General features: G+C 48.0%; 1 protein-coding gene across 1 annotated transcript; it reads left to right on the forward strand.

Moving 5' to 3' along the window:
- The first annotated feature begins 585 nt into the window (after window positions 1–585).
- SPINT1 (serine peptidase inhibitor, Kunitz type 1) lies at window positions 586–19086 on the forward strand. Its single transcript, XM_030950255.1, has 11 exons — window positions 586–750; window positions 930–1402; window positions 8822–8973; window positions 10328–10466; window positions 11571–11741; window positions 12435–12461; window positions 13377–13502; window positions 14393–14443; window positions 15244–15414; window positions 16080–16136; window positions 17188–19086. Exons 2-11 carry the CDS (start codon window positions 973–975, stop codon window positions 17382–17384), a joined length of 1521 nt encoding a protein of 506 aa, XP_030806115.1. The 5' UTR covers window positions 586–750; window positions 930–972; the 3' UTR covers window positions 17385–19086.
- The last annotated feature ends 7363 nt before the right edge of the window (window positions 19087–26449 follow it).

The following is a 26449-nucleotide window of genomic DNA, read 5'->3' on the forward strand; positions in this document are numbered from 1 at the left end:
GGCACTACAAACGGACCATAGCTAACCTATACGAGACTGGGGACAACAGTGAAGTGCTGCTCATGAGTGAGGGGGGCTATTGCTCCAAATTTTCACTGCTGGAGTAGCAGGGGTCCTGCCACTCAGGCAGCCTCCAGGTACGATCCTAAGGGCTTTCGCTGTAAAAAACCAAAAAATACTGTGTCCCAAGAGCAGGGAATTCATGATTTCGGGATGCCTGCACCGAGCACAAAACCTCTTGCAGTAGCAGCGGCGGTGAGCACTGCAGGCAGGGCTGCAAGGCTGACTCATTTGGGTTAGCGAGACACGGGCTAATGGTGGCAGTGACCACACCGGAGCACAACGGCGACTGCCACAGGACACTGATCGCCTGCTTCTCGGCTTTCAGTTCCTCTGGAGCATCCTTAGCACGGGGATGCAGCTAGCACCCAGCAGGTGGGATGCTCCTCTGCAGCGGCTGCCCTCGCACCTGCGGGAGCGAGAGACTCCATCTCGGCTCCGCTCCAAGGGGAGTAGAAGATCGTATCAGCTTGCCTCTCCTCCCCTTCCTCTTACGCAATTCAGCATGCAAGGGAGTGACTTGATTTTTTTTTTCCCCCACTCTCTCAGGGAGTTGGTTTTCACTTCCTGTGCTCGCCGAGCCTTTGTCTCCGCTGGACGCAGCTGAAGGGCCACCTGAGGGGTGAAGGCACAGCGGGGCGGCGGGGACACCCCGCTCCCTCCCACAGCAGCTCAGCGGAGAGCGCCCAGGTGGGGCTGAGAGCACACGCCTGGGCTGAGGGACAGCGGCGGGGGACACCCCGGCTACCTCGGGGCGAGCCGGAATCCGGAGCGCCGCCTCGGCCATGCTCCGGCTCCCTCTCGCCCCGGGTGGTCATGCACCTGAACACCGTCCCTCTTAGCTTCATAGGTCTTCTCTCTTCCTTTAGGAAAGGATTGAAGCCTTAAGTCAGTGAGAATCGGGGCGCCAAGATGGCCAGAAGGAGTCCGGGTCCGTGGTTTGTGCCCTGGGTCTGCCTGGTGCTGGTGCTGCACTTGGGCGAAGGGCAGAAGGAAAAACCCTTCGGTGAGCTGTGCCTGGAGGACTTCACGGCAGGGCTGCCGGACTGGGTGCTGGACACAGACGCCTCCGTCCAGAATGGAGCCACCTTCTTGTCGTCCCCCATGGTGCATCGGAGCAGGGACTGCATGCGAGCCTGCTGTAAGGACCCCGCTTGTAACCTGGCTCTCGTGGAGCAGGGGCCGCGCTCGGAGGAAGATCGCATCCAGGGCTGCTTTCTCCTCAATTGCCTATATGAGAAGGCTTTCGTTTGCAGGTTTGCCAGGAAGATCGGCTTTCTCAACTTCTTGAAGAAGGACGTGTACGATTCCTACCTGGCAATGCAGAATCACAGACCTAGTGGTAAGGTGCCCGTAATGGATCCCTGCAAGCCAGATCTGGAAGAGCATTAATGGTCACTTGGTGCCAGCTCCTCCAGCCATCCTATGAGCAGCAGGGCTGCCAAACACTCGGGGCAGGGTGATGCTAAAGATGGTGTTTTTACGATCTGTGCCTCAGTTTACTTGTTAGTAAATGAATAAGGAATCTCTCTTTAACCTGTTTGAAGCAGGTGGAGTGTGTGATTAACCAGTCAGTTTTTGCTACTTGACAATGTAGAGAAAAAGGTGTTATTTTTCTTCTCCCTTCCCCTGGGCCTTTGAGGTTGGAAAGTGAAATCTTCTAAAAAGCTACACATCACCAGGTTTTAAAGGGCTGCATTAATCTCTTAATTGCTCAGGGGCTGGAGGCAGGATGCAATCCACTTGCCTTTATTTAACAGCAGCCTGGATGGTGAGGTGCGTCTGTACTTCTCTGCTTGTTGGGGCTGTTTCTGCTTGTTGCTGCTGGGAGAGGCGCTGCTGGGGGAGGCTGGTCATAACATTTCTCCTTTGGAGGTGGGTTTCTCTTCTGCAATCCCTGTTTCCCTGCTCTAAAAGATTGCACCAGGACACAGAGAGCCAGGTGGAAAAGGAACTAATCTGAAGCTGGCCACCTGCCATCTCCAAAGAATTGCAGTGTGCTCAGAAACACTAAAAACACAGCAGCTTCTCCTTTTGCCCCCTCCTTCTGTGTTTTGGTTGAAGTCTAAGAAGGCTGGCATGTTTCTAGCCTGGCTGGGTCTTTGGCAACCATAACCAGTTTATCGTTTGTTGGTCCCTGGGCAGGGCTGTTCGGAATATCTCCATGGGTAATCTTCCTCACACCCCCTCCCAGCCCACCTGTGGGAAGGAAAAGATCTGTGAAGATGGCAAGGGGAGCATCCAGGTGGGTGCAGGGGCTTGATGATGTGAGCTGAATAGATCTTTGATCTTCTGCTGGGATGTGCCAGCCTGAGGCCTTGTGGGTGCTGGAGGTGGGAAATGGCCCCAAACTCCACAATGACCACTTCTCCATCCTGAGTAGCAGTGTGAGGGATTTGGAGCAGGGCACAACTTCTCTGAAGCGGCCCTTGGGTGTTGCTGGTTTGAACGGCAGTGTGGCAGAAGTGGTCCTCCTGGTCCTCTGTCCCTGCTCATGGCTTCCTACTGGATTTTAGGGCCTTTTGGTAAAGGTGTCTGACTGTTTCAGTAGTTCTCCCCCATCTCTGTTCCAGGCTCAAAATCCTTTTCACGGGAGCTGCAGTTAGGGAGGAACTGAAGGCCACCTCACCAAGACTGGTGGTGGCATGCTGGCAGTGTCTAAACTCCTATATGCTTTGCTGTAGGAGAAAAAGGGAATGCATCATCTCTAGTACATCCTGATTTCACAAGATTAGATTAAAATACAATGTACTGTTGAGCAATTCAGCCTCTTTACCTCTGTGGAGCAGTGCCTCATACAAGAAGACTGCAAGCCCCTCGTCCCTTGGCTGGTCCCAGGACCTGGCATTCCATGTGTGCAGATCTTTAGAAAGTGTCCCAGGGTCACTGGCCTCTCTGTGTGACCAGCAGTGACATGTTTGCTAAAATATGGCATCGAGCTGCAGCACCTCAGGCACCAATATGAAGTTGCTGTCTTGCAATCCACCCCTAGAGCTCCTTTCACCGATCCTGGCAGGGCTGCGGTGGAGCCGGAAGACCCAGGAGGGCTTATCAGTGAGAGGTGCAAAGCACTCCAGAAATGCAGTTCGGGTGCCTCTCCTTACTCACATGGGGCTTGTGCCTCGGGCTGCTGTGGGTGTCGGAAGGGCTTGGTCTCTTCTACAGCTGTCTTTGTCTTTCAGAGAGTGCTGGGTGCCAGGCAGGTCTCCAGCTGTAGTGACAGACACTGGGCACTCACCGCTGTTATTTGGGTCAGGCTGTGATGTTTGTGCTGTGCCTTTATTGGAAATGTGTTTCCCTCCTCTCTGAATTTTTTAGGCATTGTCTTTGATACCAAAAGATCTTTGAATAACCTTGAATGACACTGGAGGGCTAGCAGGGGAAAGAGACCAAGGGAGTTATCTTACTGGAGAAATAACTGAGTCCTCCTCCCTACAGCAGTTGATGAGATATTTAAAAATGTGAATGTCCATTTTTATTCAGATATAAAGCAAAAAAATCCAGAGCAAAACCCCAAGCCCTTCCAGCCATGATGCTGGAATTGGGTCCATGCAGGACCTGTCTGGACAGGAAGGTGGATGCCTGGCTGTCAGTGAGGGGGAAAAGGGGAAGGGCACAATGGGGCAGGTGCAGGAGCCTCTGGCACTGAGCCTGTGTGCCTGGCAGCATAAGGAAGCTCTACAGCATTTTTGCTTCCAGACCTTTTAGGGATGCCTGAAGAGGCCGGGTGAAACAAGTGTTAAAGGAAGCTGGTTTTGGCATGTCAGGTCTTCCAAAATCTTGGCCCAGGTTTTGGACTGGAGACAGAACTGTGTTGTTTTCCTGCTGTTGCACTGTATCACTGCTAAAACATGAAGTTTTGTGACTACTGTGGATCCCAAGTTAGTGTCAGCCCCCTGATTCTGGCCCTAAGGGTCTGCAGGAAGCTTATCTGCTGCTTTATCATGCATTCCTTTCCTGTATGCCTGCTGTCAGGTGTCCTAGGAGCCTTTACCTGTATCACTGAACACCCTCTGCAATGATAAGAATTAAATGCATGTTTTTTCTAGTGAATAATGAAATACCCAGTTAGTGATTCCAGTGGGTGACATTAAACAAAAAAGTCACAGGTTATAAGACCCACAGTACTACCACTACTACAGGGAGCAGACCTGTTGAATTAAGAGGTTTATATATGTTTAGGAGGAGACTAGGTAACACTTGAAAGAGAGCACAAAGCTGGGGGCTGCTGAATGGACAAATTTAATCTTGGAGTGTTTCTGGAGCCTGATGGAAGTAGCTGAAAGCTGGGAGGGCATATTCTTGCAGTGCTCTTGCTCTTGTTCAAGCATCCACAATGATGGATGGCAAATGAACACAGGGACAGGGGTACCTGCACTAACCCACTCTGACCACTCTTACATTGCTGTGACTTCAGAAAAACCTGTGGGTACAGTCAGCAATGAATACAGCTGAAATCTGGATTCTGCATGTCTTCTGAATGTATTTTCGGTGTTTTGTAGAGCAAGAGCTTCTGAGTTCTTCATGAGCTGGTGACGACAGCTTGGCACTGTCTCTTGCCTGTTTCAGCTAACATACAGCCTGAAGTCTCTGATGTTATTGTTAAAAGGCACAATCTTCTTAAATGATTCCTGAGCCTGAACTTTGGTGCGAGTTTTCTGCCTGGCTCATCCGGGAGGGGCAGGCTCACCATGCACTTTATTGGTTATAATGGAGCCCAGTGTTTAAGTAACTAGCCCAGCTTATTCTGGTCTAGGCAAACCAGTTTTGGGCGTGAAACTGGAAAATAACCTCCCTGAACCTTTGTCCATTTCTTGAACTGAACCTTTTGTGGTTGTTTTGAAATGCTCAGTGACACTCTCCTACTCCTGAATCCAGGGCTTTTGAGTGGGAGACAGAAAGAACCACAGGATTCTGATCAGATATGTCTGCTCCTGCCTCACCATGGAGGGAGATTTGCAGGCGAAAACTTTGGTAATGCATTCCAAAGGGAGAGCTCCCCAAGAGTAAAGCTCATCCTTCTTCAAATGTTTGGTCCTATGCTGGTTTCCTTTCTGTGGACAACTAAAATGAGCAGCAGTGCTATCACAGCTGGGGCTGGGAAAGGTCCCCTTTGGGTGGTGCTGTTGAGCCCTGAGCCAGCTGCTCATCCTTAAGCTCAGGCCAGGAGATGGGAATTTGCACAGTCAGTACCCACAGCACAGATTCAGAGGCTAATGTGTACTGGAAGGGTCCTGGAAGACCAGCTGGTCCAGCTCCCTGCTCAGAGTGGGTGATGAGGGGCATCCACTCCGCTTGCTGTGAAATGAGTGAGTGTTTGTCATGCAGCATTTACTGAAGTGGCTACATCATGTCCTATCTCCAGAGCTCCAGTCTCCTCAAAGAGACTGGAGGTACAAACCAATCTTCACCAAAACAGCATAAATACCTGTGGGAGAGTCTTTACCTCTGCCTGCCAAAGCAAATAGAAGTGGTTTCCCACAGTCTGAGGAAGGATGAAGGGAACCTAGTGACAGCAGCATCTTATGTTATTCTCAAAATATAATCCATTCAGTCATACTGTATTGTTTTAGAAAGGTTAAGTTGATCTGCTCTGTGCACCACTTATAAACCACTACAAAAACCACTAGAAATTAATGCTGAGAGCTGCTTGGCTGTGCATGAGTTGTTAGAAAACTATATGGCTTTATCATGGCTGTATTTGCTGCCCAACCAGGATGAAGCCCTAAAGAAAGAGCCTGTATTTCTCTCTCTCCAGGCACTGCATTGTGTTGCCTTGTTCTCTTTTCTCTCTTTCCACCTCAGGCAAATTAATACTGTGGCAGCAGTGTCATCCATCATTACCTCTGCCCATGGAAATGGAGAGTTTTCTAGTGTGGATGGGTGAGGAAGCTGTTCACTTTTGAATGACTTCCCTGGAAGCAATGCAGCAGCAGAAGTTAAGCATTTGTGGGAAGAGCCACACTACTGCCCACCTGCTTTTGCAGCAGACAGGTTCTGCTGGCTTCTGATACTTGAAATCTCCAAGGTCCTGTGTCTCATGGATGGTGGAATTTGGGTGGCCTCATTTTTGCTCCTGTCCCTGCTCCTGGCCTGGTCAGTGGCTTTGAGCAGTGGCTTTTGTCCCTGGTGCAAGCCACACTTGTCTCATTTGCAAGTTGCTCCTGCAAAGCAGGAATCAGCAGTCAGCAGAGGTCTGTAAGGGCCCCTCAGTCACCATGAGAAAGCTTTCCTTCTCTTTCTAGTGACAACCTCAAATCATTCTGAGGTATTTTTAAGCATTGCTTTGTAGTCTTAGCTACTCAGGGTGTATCTGCATGAGCCCTGGAATGGAGGAAATCTGGTTTTCTATAGATCTCAAGGGCAAAAGCTAATATCTGAATTCCAGAAGAGAAAAACCTCCAGACCATGAGCTTTGCAAGTACATTCTGCCGTGGGATTTCAATGGTGCCTGCATAGCAAGGTCCCTAGTGGGGTCTCTCCCCAACTTAGATGCTTATTTTTGAAGCCCTTGTAGAAATGAATATCTTTTAAATTCTAGTTCCCCCATCAATTTTGGTTCAAGTTAACTCATTTGAGGTGAAGCCAGACTAGCCACTGGCTGCATGAGCTTTTAAACAAGAAATTTTTTTAAAAGCAAAAATCAGGGTCTCAGGCATGAATAGAGCATGAGTAATAAAACTTTTTAAAGCAATTTGGAGTCTCTCTATCATGCTTTCCTCTGGAATCATAAAGAAAAGCTACATCCCCTACTAATGTGTTATATAAATGGGAGAGGAAATTGTTGCTTATGATGTGACTCCAGGAGTATGTATCACAGTAAAAAGCACGCCACAGACAGCATCATAAAGCTTTAACCTCCCTGTTAATTACAGAGTTTTACAGCAGAAACTTTCCATGGTCGAAAGAGCATTATAGCAAAGGTTACTTTCATTTTTCCTGCAGACTTTCAGAACAAAACAGAGTGGAGTCTCTGTTGTATGAGGAGTTTGCTGATACTCACTGTGGGTCAGTCAGCACTTGGTTCTGAAGCTCACGTGGAAAACAGACACGTTGCCAGGGAAAGCTTCCTACAGTCAGTGTGGCAGAAATATTCCAAAGTCACTGATCTTTCAGGCATCCTAAGGAGAAAAGGGATAGACTTGAAAAACAGGTCCTTAAATTCTAGTGAGCATTACTCCTTGGCAGTCACCACAAATAAAGAAATACTCTTGACTCTTCTGTGTGTGAAGAGAGTCAGTAAATTTGGCTAATCAGAGATGGGAACTGGAGAAGTTGCTGACCCATTGAATAGAACTGAGCTTTTACTTGATCATGCAACCCACAACCCAAAGCAGCTGGATGTTTGACCTGCAATTTTTTGTTTAAAGTGTACATGCTTACGTATGTCAAGGAAAAACATGATTTGGAGTCACAAGTTAAGGATCAGCCCCTGTGTTGTTGAAAAACTGGTCTTTTCCTTGTGCAATTGCACCCACCTACTGGGCTCACCCTGGCAGGACAGTGGCAGGGAGTAGGCTGCCTTTCTCCCTGCCAGGCTCCTGGTGTTTGCCTAGCAGGAATGGCAGTAATGTGTCCCCTTTCCAGAGCTTGCAGTGGTGTGTACAAGGTGACAAAAGAACTAAGTGGCCTGTTTTAATGTCAGGTTTGTTTGTACATATGCCTTGTATTAAATGTCCCTTCAGTAGACTGCAGCAAGAGTCAGCAGCTGGGATCTGAATCCAGACACACAGAATTCAAACAGGAAATTAGGAGCAAGTGTGCAACAGTGAAAATAATCAGCTAATGGAGTAATTTTCTAAGGGTTTGGACACTAATCCTCTCCTTCAGTCACAGTTGATAGAACAGTGTAATGGCAGAGTGATTTCTATCTAGCTTATGAATGATGGTTGGTGCCTTTACAGAAGACTCAGGCTGAGCTGGAACACTGAGTCTTGGACTTGGTACAGGTGCTACCAGGTGGAGTTTTATGGGCTGAGCTATGCACAAAGCCTGCAATCAGAGATGTTCAGGTCAGAAGGAATTATGAGTCAGGCTCAGTGGTGTCATTGTATAGGCTGTTCTTGCTGGCATGGGCAGGGATCAGTTTACACCTCTTGTACTTACAGTCTGGAAAAACATTGAATAGATTGTGGAAGTTGCTGGTAAGATAATCCATGGAACAGTACAAAAATAGTGATCTCCTGAATGGTTTTTTGTGCTGTTTTAAAAGCACGTATATCAGAGAGTGGGGTGGAGGATGAGCTGGAAGAGAAATATTTCCCATCCAAGTCCCACATTGTATAGCTCTGGCTAAATACACTAACACAACTTAGTGATAGTGGGAGGAATGATGAGAGTCAGTTCCACATTCTTCAACACCCACATCAGGCCGTCTCGCCAAGTGAAGGGCGGGCATTGCTCTGTGCTCTTCTGCAAAGATGTGGTCCCACTCTCAGAAGCACAATGGCTGTACCCACAGGGCCACCCTCTTATGGTGGTTCCTGTGGACAGAAGTGCCCAGAGAGCCAGCTGGCTCAAAGAGACTGTCATAGTGGATTGTGGACTTAGTAAATTAGTGAGGGCACTAATAATGGTACTGATTGCCCGTTGCTTGCTCAGGCTGCAAGGGCCACAGCCGTGTAAAATTGTTTTCCTTTCAGCAGTTGAAGTCGGGATCGATTAACCTGGAAGAGTCCCTTTCCCTTGTCTTCCTGTAGTGGAGACAAGGACTGGACCCTTCAGTCTCTTACCCAAGCCTTGTTCTACATTTCTTCTGCAGATGACCACCCTCCAATAGCCCGTGCTGTCAAGGACATGAGGGTACAGCCAGGGGAGCCAGTGATGCTGAGAGGCACAGAGAGCACGGATGACCATGGGATAGTCAGCTATGAATGGAAGCAGATCCTTGGTGACACCTCTGCAGAGATGAAGGTAAGGAGCTGCAGGGAATAAGCAGCATGCTCATGGCACCTGTGTTCTGCACTAGGTTGGTCAGTCAGAGCCCTGACTTAAAGGTCACCTTGTCCTTCCCTCTTCAAGCCAGTCCATGCGGAGCCTGTTCTCAAAAACTATGGAGCGGTCCTTGCAGTTGCCCTCCCTGTCTCACACACTATTTAGAAGTGTCCTTTTTGGCCTCATTAGGTCTCAGGCTCCCTGCACAGGATGCTGTCACAATCCACAAGCCATCCTGAGCAACACCTGACCTGCCTGAGTGGGAGCAGCTGAGAGGGCAGAGCTTCCATGCAAGAGCTGCCTCTGGTTCCAAGATCCCATAGTTCGATGAAGGACCTTCTCTTAGTTTTACTCAGTCCACTTTAGTTTATTTCCTCTTCTGTCTCTGAACAATCTGGTCTCAGGCTCTGCTTCTGTTCTCCTGGGGCTTTTCCTGGACTTTGCCTCTCTTTAAAGTGTTTTCTTCCTCCTATTTTATCTGAGCTGGAGCAGAGATCCAAGATCTCTGGGATGTGAACTCTGCCTATTTGCTGGATGTTAAAAGTGAATTGTGGCTTTAGAAGGGCAAATTATTTCTTTTAAACTTCTGCAAAATGCTCTGGAAAGTCATGGAGTTGATGCAGAGCTTTGCGGCACCTTTTGGAAGAATTAGCAAATGAGTGCATCAGGCCCACAACTGGTTTTGAACATCAGCAATGATGAACTCTAAAGTGCCAAGGGGTCTGTGTATTTCATCAAGTGCTCCAACAAGAGCAACTTCCTTGGGTGGGGGGAGGGTCCCCTAATATTACACTGTATTAACTACATAAAAATTATATTTGGCAAGGCTGTGTCCCTTTGAAACCTAAGCAAAACCAGAGATAGCATGGAAATGAATGTCCAATTCTATTGTAAATATAGAAGAAAATTTTATGTCAATAATATTGTAGCTTTCTCTTCTGACAAAATAATTAAATACAGCTACCTTATTCCCTATGTACTAAGTAAATGATTCATAATAGGTTTTAAGTTTTAAAAAGCTAAGTAAAAACTACAGGTATTTCTGTTCTCTCCAAAGAGTTTTATTTTCCTTTCTGCTTTCACAATGCCCCAAACCATGAAATATCTGATTATGCTTGTGGTACTTGTTCTCTCTCTATTCCAGTTGGGTACCAGTCCATGGGTTTGGGGGGATTGTCTAGTACTGAGACATTTCTCATGCCAGACATCTGCTTGAAGGTTTCCATCCAAGTTTCTTTCTCCCTAATACAGGAACATGGACCTTGCATAGCTTCAGTCACTTCTTCCTTAGAAGTACTTTTCTCCTACATAAGTCTTTCTTTTGCATTCTCAGAAGCATGAAGAGGATCAGGTAGAAATCTCCAACCTCCAGGTGGGGACTTACGTCTTCCAGCTCACTGTCACGGACACTGCAGAGCAGCAAGACTTCACCAACATCACCATCGTGGTGCTGAGCTCTGAGCAGACAGAAGGTGAGCCTGAGCTCGCACATATCTACCTGGAGTCCTCGAGCCTGGGTGCTGCTCTGGCATTACTGGTGCTCTTCTCAGAGGGGTGCATGGGAGAAGAGCACAACCAAGAGCCTGGCCTTGCATGTCAGCTTTTCCCAGTAATAGCCTGCACCAGTAGTGCAAGGTCTCTGCATTCTTAGTGATCTATTTTGGAGTTTTCATGGACCCTTGCAGGAGATGCTGCCTGCAGTAACCCCATCTGCTCTGCCTGTCATTTCTCTCTGCTGGCTGACACCAGAGTGGATGAAGCTTGGGGTGCAACTGAGGTTGCAAAACAGGAGAACATGAAAGGTCTTGTTGACTCTGTGGTTTTGCTGTGAAGGCCCTTAGCTTGCAGGGTAGGTGGAGTCATCTGCAGGACATTCAATGTATCCCTGGATTTATTTATTTTTTCTTTAATAGCTTTATTTAATGATGAAAACGTTTAACATTACAAGTGTATTGGGAGTAAGGAGTTCTTGGACAAATGGTTGACTAGTAGTTAAACAGGGGATGTCTCCTACCTCAGGTACCATAAAAATATAAGAGCAGCCATGTCAAGTGATGCTGAAGGTCTGACCAAAGTCCAATACACTGCATTCAACAGTGTGCAGAGGTTGGTACTTTGGAATGAGTGCAAGAACATTACATGCTATCAGGAAATCTCTACTATGCTTGAATAATCCCCAAGGATTTTGCAGCTGGGAGATGTTTTTGAGCAGAAGATGGTGTCTTTCTGTTCAATAACCATGTATGAATCCCTTTTTGGCCTCATGTAATCTTTGAAAAGCAGCAACTTCCTGAAACAAGGAGTTTCACAGCTTAACTATGAACTGTATGAGGATGCAGCTCCTTTTTTTTTTTTATGGATGTAGCATCTTCTAATTAGGTTTTGTGACCCTCCCTTTCATATAAAAAAAATTAATTCTATGATTTCCTACTCTCCTTCTCCATGTTGGTCAAGATTTTATAAACCTTTCAGACATGTCCTTTGGAAGGTTTTTGTTTGCCTTCACATATACAGAACAGAAAGTCTTCCAAAGGGCTTATCTAACCCAGACCCTTTTGTGTTAACTTTCTTGATAGAGCATTGTTTGACTCCAAAGAAGGTGGGTTGGTGTCGGGGATCTTTTCCACGCTGGTTTTACAACCCGAGCCTTCAGCAGTGTGAGGAGTTCATTTTTGGCGGCTGCAAGGCCAACAAGAATAACTACTTACGGGAAGAGGAGTGTGAACTCGCCTGCAAGAATGTCAGAGGTGAGTCCTTCAAAAATGCAGCCCCCTCTTTCTCGTAGGATTGGGATGACCCTATGGATAAGTACTGCAGCCTCTTGGTTGGCACCTAGTTAGAGCCCAGCAAGCTGAGGAGACTGGGCTAATTGTGGATGGGCAGTCATTGTCTTAAGCTGCCAACGTATCTGAGCCAGCTCCTGAAGCACTGGACCAGTATTATAGCACTGGACCAGTATTGTCCCTGGTATTCCTCTGGCTGCAGAAGCCCTCATCCAATCTTTGTCATGCATCTGAAGCCTAAATTCAGAGAGCAGCATCGTGCAGTTGGGCGCCAGAAATGAAATTAATCTCCCTCATTGCCACCCACAAGCCACTGAGAACAATTTAGTGCTGCTCAGATAAATGGACTGAGCCTCTGCCAGGCCCATTGCAGCGCACAGCTTAAGAAGGAGGTTAAAGCCTTGGAAAAGGAATTTGGAAATGGTCTACCTTGTGGTGGTAAGTTCCCCTGTACTCCTCCAGGCTTGCCTCACATAGGTACAGCTCATCTGGATCTCTGAGTGGTGGGCATCCATATTTCACCTCTGTAATCCAGGGCCTCCTTCCAGAAAGTATGCTCTTCTCTTGTGATACATGAAGGCAATATAAAGCTGATTTTAAGCTGAAAAAATGCTGTGGTAAGTTTATTTCATTTTATTTTTCTCCTTGTCTCTTCAGGTTCTGTTGGTGGGCGACAACAGCCAGGTGAGTCTCCCATAGGACAGTGTAATCCTACTGCAAGCTTGGGCTGAGTGTCTCATGTCCATTCCTGTGGCTTTTGATTAGGACTCTGTGGAAAGTGAGGCACTGGAGAGTAATTTCTTTAGTAAGCCTTTCACTTTCATGTCATAGGATAATTTAGGTTGGGGATTACCTCCAGAGGTCATCTGATCCAAGCCACTACTGAAAGCAGGCCCAGCTTTGAGTCACACTATGTTGCTCAGCTCTTTATCCAGTTCAGTTTTGGGTATCTCTGAAAAGGGAGATTTTACACTTTGGTCAAACCATGCCAGTGTTTGATGACCCTCATTATAATTTTTTCCCCTTATACTGAATTGCTTTCCCTTGTTGCAACTCCTGTCTGTTGCTGCTCATCCTATTACTGTGCTCCAAAATGAATGTCTCTTCTATAATCTCTGTCTTCTCCTCATGCAAGGTCTTGTGCTCCAGGCTCTTGCTGAGATTTATTCTAGTATGCCAATGTTTTTTGTCACTGGGGAGCTGAGAACTGGGCACAGTACTCAGCACTTGGGACCACCTCTGGAGCAAAGAGGCTTGAAGCTTTTGCAGCCCAGTGTACAGGTTTCAGTTTGGCTTTCCTAATTTAATCCCCCATGCTTGGGCAATGTCTCCATATTCTTCCAGAGTAACTCATTCTTGCTTTCACCTGCTATGTACTTCTTTCTGAGAGGAAACATGGCTGTTCCCAGAGTAATGTTTCCTTTATAAACAGGATTTTTTTTTATTTTTGGGTTTAGGGTGGCATTGAGAAGAGACCTTTACCAGTCTGCCTTGTTTCTTGTTTGCCAGCCCTATCAGCAGCTTTTAAGTCCTTTGTAAAGCATCTGGCAGGGAGAACCAATGAATTTTAATGAGCTATCTGAACTGTTTCTGATGCAGTATGCAATGGGAACTGTCAGGCCCCCTTCTTCAGATGCAAGGATGGTTGCTGCATTGATGCCTATCTGGAGTGTGATGAAACTCCCGACTGTGCTGATGAATCGGATGAGATGTACTGTGAGCAATGTAAGTACTTTAAATTCTGGCTCAGACAACTTTGCCATCTGCCCAGGAATGGGTCCCATGTAAGTTACAGGTGCTGAGTCAATACTGTTTGATGTCTTTTGTTCTTAACTCCTGACCCTGCACTATCTCTTTCCACAGTATTACTGTTTGCAGGTTCTGCCATGTCCTGTATCTCTGCTGACTGCAAGAGATGACTTTCCTTCTGTGACATTTCCTGCCTCTTAAATGGGCTTTGACTCTCTTCTCTGCACCTATCTGTAAGACTTCAGGCCTGTCTTTCTGTCCCCTTTCAATATTTTTCTCACTGAATGACCTTACCTGCTCTCTTAGAGTGGGGAAATGGGGAAGGAAACCACTATTTCTCCAAGTCTGTCCAGTGGCACAGTCCCCTTAATATCTTCTTATGCTAATGTAAATGCACCCTATCTCCTCCCTTCTTCCATCCCTCCCCACCTCTTCTGAATTCCCATAATCTCTTTCCTATATGTGGGTGTTTTGTTGCCTTTTTAGATTTGCAAGCCTATGATGCATCTCTCTCGCCCTCTTGTATATTCTGCACTAGTGCTGTTTTATATTTCTTAAAACCTGGAGTGACTCTTTCCATACTTCTTGATGGAAAACAAAAACAAGAAAGCAGCCTTTATTTTCCTTAGTTTTGTCTCTGTATATGTGAATTGGAATTTGGGAGGAGCTTCTTGTTACTACATTTTATTTTTCCCATGTTCCTCTCATGGCTTTGAGATATGTAAGAACATCAAATGACATCTCCCTTCCTCTGGCTCGTGATAGCAAAGGAAGGTGCAGGAAAGCCCTGTCTGCCCATGTCTGCATGGACAGAGGCATTTCTTTACAACTGGTGAGAAAAGTAACATGAAATGTTTCCCTTGCAGATGCTCGTGAGTTCAATAGACTGCAGAAAATCAATGTCACACATAAGCAAGGTATGCACCATCCAGAGCACTTAGGCTGACCTCTGCCAGCTTTTGATTTTTTCTTCAGTTTGTTGTTCCATGGTAAAACTGCTTCCCTCTATAAATCCAAAACCAGGTGTAGCATCTGGATAGTCCCTGTACTGAAAATGGGCAAAGGCCTGTTCTCTCACCTTGGGGACAGCTGTTGGCAGCAGGCATTCACTCTTCTGCCTAAACTTTTTCCATCCAGGTAGGTCTGATGCATGTTGCTTGCTGGGCACAGTACCTGGCCTGTACACAAGACTGCAGCACAGTTTGCTTTTTTTTTTTTAAATAGTGCCAACAAAAGCAGTGTGAGGGACACAGCAATGTCTGTGCTTGATCCCATATCTTTGCCTTGTTTATTAAACTGTAGACAGTAGACCTATCACAGGGCTAGAAGAATATATTCCAAGTCACTTAAATGCAGCTGGGTTGTTGAGGAGACCTGAGCTGATCTGTAGTTTCTGTGTGTCCAGGCTCTTCATGTTCCCTTCTGCCTCCCAGGGAGGACAGGTCGTTTCCACAGGGGGGTGAATCCAGGGTTTACCATGACTCCACACTCTGAAGTTCCTTTTTCTGCTTGCTAATTGGATTTATGGCAGGTGCCAGCTCATTTTTGCATTGCAAATTTGACCAGCTGGCAACTGAGCAGTGGGGACTTGAGAGCCATTGTTCCGGCTATGGATTTCCTCTGCCATGGTGCTTGTGCTCTTTTGTTGTGAGCAGAAAATTTTTCTGCTCTGGGAAGACACTGCTTGGACTAAAGCACCTCTGCCTTGCTTTGCCAGGCCACTGTTTGGACTTGCCTGATACTGGACAGTGCACCGAGAGCATCTCCCGCTGGTACTACAACCCGTTCCTGGAGAAATGTGACCCCTTCACCTATGGGGGCTGTGGTGGCAACAGCAACAACTTTGAACAAGAGGAAGAGTGCATGAAATCATGTTCAGGCATCACAAGTAAGCATACATAGTGAGGGCTGGAGTTTTACTGATCAAACTGGGAAATCCACTTCGGTGATCCAGTTCTGTGGTCCCAAAGAGGCAGTACCTTGGGAGCTTTCAGTCAAAGCTGCTCTGCTGTCAAACCCTGGGCGTGACCCACAGTATGGTCTATGGGGGATCTACAGCATCTTTCTGCAATGCAACCTGTCATTTCACAGAGCTGGAAAGCATTTTGGGTGCTAATGTTGAAGAGACAAAGGAAGATAACAAAACTAGCCAGAGATATATCTGCTTTGAAGAGAATCTAACCTGGTATCTTGGCTCCAGGTCTCCCCAAGTGAGAGGGGAGAAATTGAGAAAATCCTCAATGACACAGGCTAGCCCGAAGCTTTAAACAAAACAGGGAAAGGGTTACACTGTACACTTGGTACATATTGCTTTGTAGGCCTACAGGAAGAATACTGCCAAATTGTATCTGTTAAGAGGCAAACTACCTCCCTCAGCTACACAGGGCCTCACAGCCTACCTGAGAGCTCAGTACCATGGCTGTCAAGGAGGGATGCTGTGTGCCTTCAGTCACTTCAGAGCACTGGAAATATGCTCCTCAGAAATCTGTCTTATCCCTTGTTCCCAGCCTTCTTTGTAAAACCTTTTTTCTCCCCTCTGTGTTCCCAATTCAGAAGCAGATGTCATTGGCCGAAGATGGGAATCATTTGAGTCCCAAACTGCTATGCTAAGTGAGTAACAATTTTCCCAACCAATCTTTCTTGTTGCTTTTCCTTGTCCTGAAAAATACTTTGTCTTTCCTTGCAAAGAGTAGCCTTCTCTCCCAGGCCCCTTTTGAAGCTGGGGGAGCAGTGTGGTGTTTGTGGGATGCTGGCAGTGGCAAGAGGTGCTTCTGTGCACTGTGCAGGTGTGGTCCATTTTTTCCTGTGTCTGTGACTCAGTAGCTCTTACAGAGACTCCTGTTTTTCTTTTCATCAACCTGCATGAATGTTCCACAGTTCAACATCAAAAAATGGGAAGTAAAACTCTTCCTAAGGACCAGTTTCACATAAGGACTACTAACTTCTACAAGAAAGAAAGCTCAAGTGGATATGTGAATAATATCAAGTGCTAGACTGTAGGGAAATGTGATGACCCTATACAACCTCTCTACAGCACTAAAAAAGCCCAATGTTACTGAAATACAAATTCTTTTTAAAATGTCACATGAAGGTTATTGTTTTTAAATCCTAGAGATTGATTTAATCTTTAAATTCACACTCAAAAGCATCATGTTTGACTGTCTCCACTGATGAGCCAGGGGTTTCCTTGGTTGGAGAAGAAGTGTTCACACCACTGCCAAGAGTACTTTCCCACAAACTCAATTTATCCTCTGTAGCTCACTCCCTTGGTGTTGTCCCATCCAGGAGGTGCCTTCTGTGACCACCCTTTGGTGGCCTCCCTGTTGAGGTGTGGCTCAAGGCTGCTGCTGCAGAAGGATTTGATATTCCTAGGGTTGTCAAATGGCCAAGCCTGCCAAAGCCACAGAACAGCCTTTAGAGGGCGTGGTGCATCTGGGAAACGATGGGAGCTCTCATTAGGGAGCCACAGGCTGGCTGTGCCGTGCAGCTGCCGTCTTTCTTCTCTGCCGGTTGTGCAGTGACCACCGTGCTGTCACATCAGCTGTTGCCTCTTTGCCAGCACAATTTCTGCAGTGGCTTTTGTGCTTGCCTCATCCTGGCCACTCCTGCTGCATCAGAGTTTGTGGAGCATCCCTTCTAACATGTTCATGTATTCCTGCAGGTGCCTTTGAGGTAGTGATTGCTGTGCTTCTTGGGATCTGCATCATGGTGGTCCTGGTGTTCATTGGCTACTTCTTCCTGAAGAGAAGGAAGAAGAGCAGCCACCGCCGTCAGCCACCCACTGCTACCAACTCAACCCTCTCCACCACAGAGGACACTGAGCATCTCTTCTACAGCAGTGGCATCAAACCAGTCTGACCTACAGCCTCTTTCTCCAGCTCAGCACTGGGGCACTTCCCAAAACTTCTGGGGTTCTGTTTTTAGACACAGGTCTGTGCCTGAAGGACTCGTTCTCTGTGAAGACATTTGGAGCATCAGGCCAAGATTTAACTGTGATTTGGCAGTACTGGTATTTGTGATTATCTAGGCTAAATGGCTGCTCTGGAAAGTGAGGAACTGGGAGCATTCTGTTGCTCTCTGACATCCATCTGTTCCTAACCTCAAACAATCCAGTGAAACTCTGAATTACATCTTTCTTCCTGCTCAAACGTGGGGCACAACTTTGCTCAACTCCCTGAAGGAGTCTGGAACTGGATCTGTGTAGCATTCATGTTGGTGAATGGTGCAAGCTCACCTGAGCCAGCAATTTGTTTTCAGTGTCACTTTCTGCCACTCAACCTTGTATTTTCCTCCCCTTCTGCAAGGTACCCTGCCTTTCAGCAGTCTGCCTGGTCGTGGTGCATCCCTTGAGGTCTGTGGGATTCACATAATCATTCAGACCTGATCCAAGGGCTCTCTGACACTCTCTGGCAGTTCCTGTTTTCAACATGGGCAGAAACAGAAATACCTGCTTAAGTCACTAGGCTTTGTTTTTTAACAGAAAAGCACACCTAGACATTTTGCTGGCTGGCTGCTGTGTTTCAGTATCCTGTGTACAGTACATGTTCACCATTTTTCTCTCTGTGAGTTGCCCTGGTTACTTTGCCAGTGTTCAGTCTGAACCCAAACACATTGAGAAAATATCTATTTATTCTCACATGAAGTAAACGTCCATACTTTTCCTACTGATTGTGCAGGAAAGCTGCAGCTCTGACCTGAGTCCCTGGCATCTCCCAGAGCACAGCAGTGGGCTGGATACCACCAGCTAATATCCACAGGCTTCCTTGCTCCTGCTGGCTTGTCCCTTCTGATGCAAGATGAGCCCAGCCCAGCTCTGGCAGGTCCAAAGCTCATCTCTGGCCCCAGGCCAGCATGTGAAATCCCCACTTTGCCAATATCCTGTTCCCAGTCCTGGTCCTTTATGTTCCCTTGTAGTCCCTTTGCACTGAGATGCTTCCGAGCTCTGTCCTGCATCTGCTGGTCCAGGCTTGTACCTCAGTGAGCTGAGGATTTCTGTTGAGGCAGAAGAAGCTATTTGTGAAGGGTCTGATGTGCTGTCAGCTGTGAGGCTGGCACCAATCCCTAAACTTCCAGTGCCTGCTGCTCTTGGAAAACTGCTGTGAAGAGAGAGGAAACCAGGGTGTGTGTGGGTGTGGGTGTGTGTGTGTGTGTAAGAAGCATAAATCTATGTACAGACTTCAGTGTAAATGCTTGGGACTCTTTCAGGGCCAAGGGCAGAGAGGTTCTGGAATGCTCTGGTGAAGCCATTCCCAGCTCAGGACATAGCTCAGGTCCTCTCAAGTGCAGTGGCAGGAGAGCCGCCTCCTTGGGCTGATGCCTGGGCTGAAAGGAAAGAAACTGCTGCCCAGAGTCTGCTGGCATTCTGACTGCAGGCCTCTCCCCATCACAGGCATCTGCCTCAGCGTTCCTGGGTCAGATTCCTCCTTTTTGTGACCTGTCTCATATAATTTCTTCCGTCTCTTTGTTTTTTCCCACAGCCTATCGTGGCCTATGCAATAAACCTAATGTCTTGATTTATTTTTTTGTGCGCTTACTCTGATAATAAAGAGATATTTGTCTTTTCTGGCTTGGGAGTGGTGCCTGAGGAGCAATGACCCACAGAGGGTGCAGGTACAGTTCCCATGCCTGCTATCTGTGAGTCTTTCATCTGCCCCAGCTGTGGGATCTCGGGAGAGCTGCTGCAGCAGCGGGCCCTTGGCGGGGGGAGGGCTGCAAGCGGGGCTGCAACTTATGTGGGTACCTGAAGAGGAAACTCCTGCAGGAGATGTTCTGGGAGAAAGATTATTACCCACTAAGTCACCCAGAGAGCAAGGCAGGGTGTAACCTGAAACTGGGCTCCAGCTGGTCAGACTGGTTTGGGTTTTGGGTCTGAAACCAAAAGCAGACACTATTCTTTAGACAGGAGTTGCTCTAACTGTGTCTTCAGGCTGGTGATCACTCAAGAACTGCGATGTAAAGTCAGCTAAGTGTAGCTGGCTAATTGGCAGTGGGTTTGTCCAGCAACCAGGTGGACCTGCCCTGCTCCACTGACCTGGCCACCCTGGCTGGGCTCCGGGTGCTGCTTGCAGCAGGAACGCTTTCTCCCCACACTCTGCTCTGTGGGCTTTGCTCTGGCATGACCACACACTACAGCAGCCTTCCCATGTGCCGTCTCCAGCCACTTACAGGTGTAAGTGCAGACATTATCCCTCCTGTCCCCTGAAGCGCTGCTCCGGGGGTTCAGCTGGGCCGGTGGGGTCACTACTCCCCTCCCGGCGGTGACCCCTGCCTGGGAGCACCGCTGAAACCACGAGTGCTTCTCGTGACAGTCTCCTGAGAGAGCTGGGTACGTGCTTTGCAGCCTCTTTCGCTTATAGCACACCTTTGTGTCCCCTGGTGTTGGACACAGCCCTGTTGGAGGCTGCAGGTCCAACCTGAGTCCTCCCCTGTGAGGCTTCTGGGCCCACACCCCCCAAATCCCACCTGCCCCTGCACCCCCACCTGACACAAGGGCTCCTGCTTCCCAGGACATCTCAGCTCTTGGAACTTTTCAGATGGGAACAAGAGCCCAGAGTTTGAAACTTTGCAAAACAGGAATCCCACTCCTCAGGGGCCAGCAGTGAGGGGAGGCTGCCTCACTGCCTCACTGCCCAAGCAAGAGCAGTGTTCAGCGACAGCTGAGCTGCCCCATTGCACTGGCTGTGTCGGACAGGGAGCACATCTTCTCTGTTCCCCAGCTGCCAGGAACATGCAGCTGTGTGAAGCTGCTGGCTGGTTCAGGGCAGGAGGCTCTGAGCTCTGGACCTGCCCCTTGTCCTTGCAGTGTATGCAGACAATGCCTTGGTCAGTGTTTTCCAAAGGGTTGTTTGCAAGCCTTGAGGAGCCAGGCTCCTGCCAGACCCCAGGAGCTGCTGCCTCATTGAGGGGAAGTTCCTGCTCCTTCACATTGTCCAGTCTGCCTGTTGGTGGTGTCCACCACTGCAGAAGGATATCCCTGGAACTTCTCTGCCCTTCCTGACCAGCAAAGCTGTTTAGTCACCTTGCTTTGACTGTCAGGAAGGAGGATTTACCTGGGCTTTTGGCTGAGATTATCCCAGCAGGCTGGAGGGGACCTCTCAGGGTTTGTGTGGCTTACTGGCCTGGATACAGGAAGCACTGGCTCACAGCTAAACATCGTGTATGTGTGTGTCTCTGGCTTCCCTGGGGCACCGCGGCTCTAAAACCAGTGCAGCAGCTGCCCTGATACAACAAGGGATGGCTCCACAGTGGCAGGCCAGAGTACGGTTCCACACACAAAAGCTGCAGTGGGGTGAAACTTTCTGATAAGTTGCTTTAGCCCTCAGGCCTAATTTATTGCCTAAGGAAGAAATTATTTTGGTTTTGAGACCAAACTGTTCATTCTGGTTAAAAAGAAGAGTTCTAAAGTTGGGGGAAAGAAGGAACAGTTTGGTGCAAGCACTGCATCATGTAAAGACAGATCTTGAATCTCATTTTTGCCCACCTTACTTCAAGCATTAGGAATGACCAGACTTGCTCCTACTGCAGTGTGCTTTGAGCTCCTACATGGCACGCATGCAGATTTGAAGTCTAGTCCGCTATGTGGTAAGCAAACCTTGCTCACTGAAATAGCTCCTGTGCAAGAAATAGCCTGTGAAAACTTCTCAGACTTGGAATCATGGAGAGAGAAACTGTAAATACTGTCCCTTGGTCATCAAGCATAGAACTTCATGTTATTGTAATAGCTTGTAGTCTCAGAGAAATGCAGTCACCTCCAGAAATTCTAGCAGCTCTGATTTCTTCTGCAGCACCTAACAGGGCATGGAGGAACCTTTCTGCAAGGAAACCTGCTGGTCAGTAAGTGCTTCCTGGGCAAGGTGCCACATGAGGTGTGACAGAGTTTGTGTGGCCCTTATTTAATAGCTGCCTCTCCGAGATGTCCTCATCTCCAGCTGTGTCAGGAGTTTTGAAACTAACCATCAGTTCCTGTAACAGCTTTAGAAGATTTTGCAGAGGCCACCCAATGTTTAATTACCATCTTGGCCAGGTTGCCCAGAGCCAGCCTACATGAGAGGATACACAAAATGACAGTGAGCAGCTGATGAGAGATGCAGAGCAAGAGAAGCCCTGCTGGAGCCAGCCAGGTGCTGTGATAGGAAGGGAATTTTTCCACAAGTCTCAGTGCATACAAAGAGCCTGTGTCTTTGTTCTCTGCCCTGACACACCTGACCACATGACGGCTGCTTCAGGATTGTTAAAAAATATTTGTGAGCAGTTGAAGGAAAACACAGGTCCAGAAATTTGAGCTGCTGGGACTCCCCCAGCCAGAAACTCTTCTTTAAATGAAACTATAATGTCCCTGTCATGTAGGCACTGTGGGAGCCCTTCCCTCCCTCAGCTGCGTCCCCGGGGGGCCCAAGACCTCTGCCTCTGCCATGGGCTCCGGGCTGCGCTGCTGCGTTTTTTATTCAGTGTGGGGGGTTGTTCAGCCACAGCAGCTGCCCAGGGTGGTTTGCCAGCTCCTTTTGAGATGTCCACAAGAGGGGGCAGCAATCTCTTAATATCCCTCTGGATGCTGCCTTGGACACTGTACTGTCAAAGCCGCAGGGACATGGTGCACTGCTGGAGTTGGTGCTGAGTGTGAGATGCGAGTTTCTGTGAGTTCCATAAGATGTGAGGTGCTGTTCCCTTCATCCCCATTTATATCATGGTCTAATGTTGTAGTCCATATTACCATACTCCCCTGGATCTCAAAGCATCATATCCACCTGCCAGACGGGGAGAGGTGGTAAAACCTTCAGAAGAACAGAGGATTGACTTAGGGTCTCCCACACCTCTCATGGGTGTTCTGTGCCCTGGTTGACTTCCCTTTGGTTTTGTATGGGTTACACAGAGAAAGCCCCAGATACTGGGTTCACCAGTCCAGCCCCAAAAATTTATCGGTGTGACCTTAAAAAAAAAACCCACGTGGGTGCTTCTCTTTCTTTAGCTATTTGGATCAGTTTCCCAGATTTCTTTTGCTTGACTGCTGTCCCCGACTTACACACTACACTTTGAAAGAAATAAGAGACTTTTCCCCAGTAATCAGAGGACTTTAGGCAGTAGAACCTTCATTAAAACAAAAACAAGCTAAAACAGTTATTTTACTAGACTGTCATCAAATTTGGAAGCTGGTAGCTCTGTCTCCCAAGCTTTGCCATACAACCCTTCCCTGCGAATCTACATTAGAGGATGATGGGCATTAGTGACACACTTGGGGTGGCTCAGCAGCTCTAGGGAGTTGTGGGGTCATTGCATGGTCCATGCAGCTCTGCAGGCGAGCAGACAGGAGCTGACGGTGAGGATGCATCACTCTTATTCTAATGTCCTCGCTAGAGGTTTTTGGTGCATGGAGTTTCTGTTAAACCAGTTTGAACTGGTTCTCTCTCATATTTAGAAACTATCCCTGCTTATGCTGTAGAATTACACCCTGTCAACAGATTTTCCTTTCCCTCTCCTCTTAGTATTTTGGGATGGGGGAGCTCTTCTCCCCTTGACCCCAAAGTCTGAGCTAATGTGACTCAATGGAAAAAGAATTTCCCCAGGAATTGCCTCTTGCTTGCCATATCTTCAGCTAGGCGATCCATCCACCACTCCTCTGCTGCTCACCCATGCAATTTCCATCCTACTTCCATTTATCCTCCCATTCAGCAACTAAGGGACTGGCTAGAGACAGAATCTGCGCAGAGCACAACCCCTCAGGTAAAGGGAAGAGCTAGCACAGTGTGTATGTGCCCAATGCCATTCTTCACATCCCCTTGTATCTGCACATTCTCAGCCAGGGAAGCTTTATCTTCTCTCTTTTCTCTTGCATTCCCATCACATTACCACTGTCTTAAGTATTCAAGGCTGTAAAACCCATGCAAATACCTGGCCATCACAAAATGAGTAAGCATCTGGAGGGCTCTGCTTGGAAATAGTCAATGTACCAGACATTGCAATTTAAATATTAAAGCCTTGTGTACTGGGGGAACTTCCACTGTTGGCAAACCCTGAGGCAAGTGGGTGAGGTCCAGAAGGAAGTCCAACTACCAAGAAAATAGCTATTTGTTTTCATCAGTATTTTTTCACCATTAGGCTCCTCTTTCTCCACAAGGCCCTGGATTCAAAGAACTGATCTAAGTTCTGACATGCTGCGCCTCACAGCTGGTGTTTCACAATCCACTGCAGCTTCTTCCAGAGCACATTTGTCTCTGTGCACTGGAGGTGAGCTGTGCTCCTTCAGATGGGCAGTGGTCTTCATATTGCCAAGTGCCAGGCAGGTCCATTTGGTGGGACAGGCTGCAGGGACATGGTTTCTCTGCTGGGTGAGCTTTGTGCTGGGCTGTCCTGGCCCTCCATGTGGTGGGAGCCTCCTGCCAAGGGTGCAGGGCAGGTTAGGACCCCTGGGTGAGCAGCAGCCTGCAGAGCTGATGGTGAAAATTGAGCCCAAAGGAGCAGCTCAGCATTACAACTCAGTCTGTCCTACAGCTAGCTCCTGCTGAAGGAGTAGCTCTACACTCATTTAGCTTTCCTCACATTAGTGCTGCTGGCTCTGAAACATCCTGGAAAAAAGCAATTCACTTTTCAGGGATCTGTTTTCTGCTAGCGCAGCTCCTTGAACCAGCACCCCAGGGCACCAGCTGAGCACCAGTGGTGGCAGAAGAGAGCCTACAGGAGCATGGCTTGGAGAGCATCTCTGAGGGAAGCGACCCATAAACATCAAACTGTACTCATCGGTCCTGACCTCCCCCCATGCCCCATATGCTCTGGTTCTGCAGTGCTGGACTGAGGCTCCAGGAAACTGCATCCAGGTTCTGTCTGCTGTCCTGCAGGTCATGTTGCTCTTGGGCCTCCCCATGGTTCTGAGAGCTTTCCCCTACACCATTTGTAGCAAGGCTGGTCTTTGGGCAGGCAATTTCCCTGCTGTCCTGCTTTGGCCCACAGTGCTGAAGCTGAGGGAGCCCAGGTGCTGCCCTAAACTGCCCTTACCTGCCCTTTCACATGGACCCGCAGCAACCTCATGAAAGGCTCCTGCTTCCCCCATGCCTCCGGGCTTTCTGCAAATCGCCTCATCCAGCTGCTGAGAAAAGGGGGCTTTCCCAGCTTTCTTTTTTCCCCCACTACATTCAGGTTTATGTTAATTGGGCATGATTAGTTAGCTGTGAGCTGGAAACTCTTCTGACTGTCTTTTCCAAGGAAACCATGAGGGAAGAGCCAGGAAACAGCGGTGGTGCATATGAAACGGCAAAAGTTTCTCCCTTGAGCCTGGATTTCTGCAGCAGGAGGAGCAGGCTACAAATGCCCAGGAGTGCAGTGTCAAGTAGGACCTGTCTTTGGGAGAAAAGCGACCAGTGATTTTGCATAAGTCACCTGAGACAGCCGGTCAAATATTTCCAGGCAGGGTTGTGTGTGTGACCATCAGCAGGTCAGGAGAAAAGCCTTTTTGTTTTTTTTTTCAGGAGTGCTGAAGAGCTCGTCAGGTGTCTAGGCTGGAGGGAACCAAGCCCTTTGTCCCTGCTCCCCTTCCTGTGCTCAAGAAAGTTCCTCCTGAAGTTTTTGTGGCTGAGTTGATTGCGAATCTCAGAAAACCTGCAGACTGGGCTCTTGAGTCTCTCTTTACTTGCTGTCTTCAGCAGAAGCAAAGAAGAAATGCATAGTAGTTGTCTCCAAACCTGGAGAGGAAACTGAGGAAATGAGGACGGCAGAGGATGGCAAAGGACAGGATGCTTGTCCTTCCTTGGGAGATAACTGTCTTTCCTGACTCTGTCCTCCTAATGCCCTTTCCACTTCATAGCTCCTAATGAGCTTTCCTTCTGAGATGGCCTAATTGATATGTAATTAATGAAATCCAGAACAGTTAATCTCAGTTTGTAATTGGCTTTGGAGTATGCTGTTTCTGTTTCAAAATAGAGAAGAGCTTGTGTGCCCATCCGTTTGCTTTGAGTCCTGCCTCTTCTTACCAAGCTCAGAGCTTGGTCAGACCATAGAGAAATCATACTTTGTAGGGTAGCAGAAAGGCAAATGTTCTGGATAGGGAGGGTCATTTCTCTTCTGTAGAGAGAGGATCATGTCAAACTGCAATGACTTGTGAATCTACCTGGTCCTGTAGCCAGGGCCTCCTCTGCCATCCCTTTCAGCAAGCAGGGATGCTGCTGAAAGCAGCCATCCTTTTCAGCAAGAAGATGCACCTTGAGGTGCACTGCAGAGATCACTGAAACCTCCTCTGTCACCATGCACTTGCTTCCCAAGTCCTGAAATGGATGCCACACGTGGATCAGTGTTTCCTCTCCAGGGCCATTTCTGGTTCCTGCACATGAACCTGTGCAAGGGCTGCCAGCTGACTGGCACACTCATTGCAGGCTGTCTTGGCCACCTTTCCTCCACAGGAACACGACCAGCAAACAAGCCCCATGCTCAGCACTGCTCAGCACCCCAGTTCCCACTGCAGTCACTGGGCAGACTGGTCTGTGGTCAGGCTGCAGACAGGTAGAACCAGTACCTGAGGCATGACTGGGCTTGTTCAAAGTCTTAACTTCCTATTGCTCCTTTGCCCCTCTCCCGTTCACTTTCCCATAAACTCTGCCTTTGTTTGACTCTCAGCACACCCTCCTTTCCTGTCTTTCTGTTTTTTCCACCAGAGACTTCTGATATGCATTGCAAGATGTCTGGAACTGCCAGATTGTGTGGCACAATCTAAATATCACAGCATCAGGCAGGAGATAGCATCTTTCTCCAGTTGCAGAAACCCCATGTCTCTCTGTATGTTCCTGGACATGGTAAACTTTCTGCACCAGATATAAGGGTGACAAAAAAGGAAGTGATAATACTTTTTCCCAGTTTGAACCACTAAGGGGGTTTTTGGCACTGTGCAAACCACTGCAATAGCTCTCTGGGCAGGACACTTGCAAACTTCGCAGAAAGCTCCA

This window comes from Camarhynchus parvulus, chromosome 5 (assembly GCF_901933205.1).
Source record: "Camarhynchus parvulus chromosome 5, STF_HiC, whole genome shotgun sequence".
Classification (NCBI taxonomy): domain Eukaryota; kingdom Metazoa; phylum Chordata; class Aves; order Passeriformes; family Thraupidae; genus Camarhynchus; species Camarhynchus parvulus.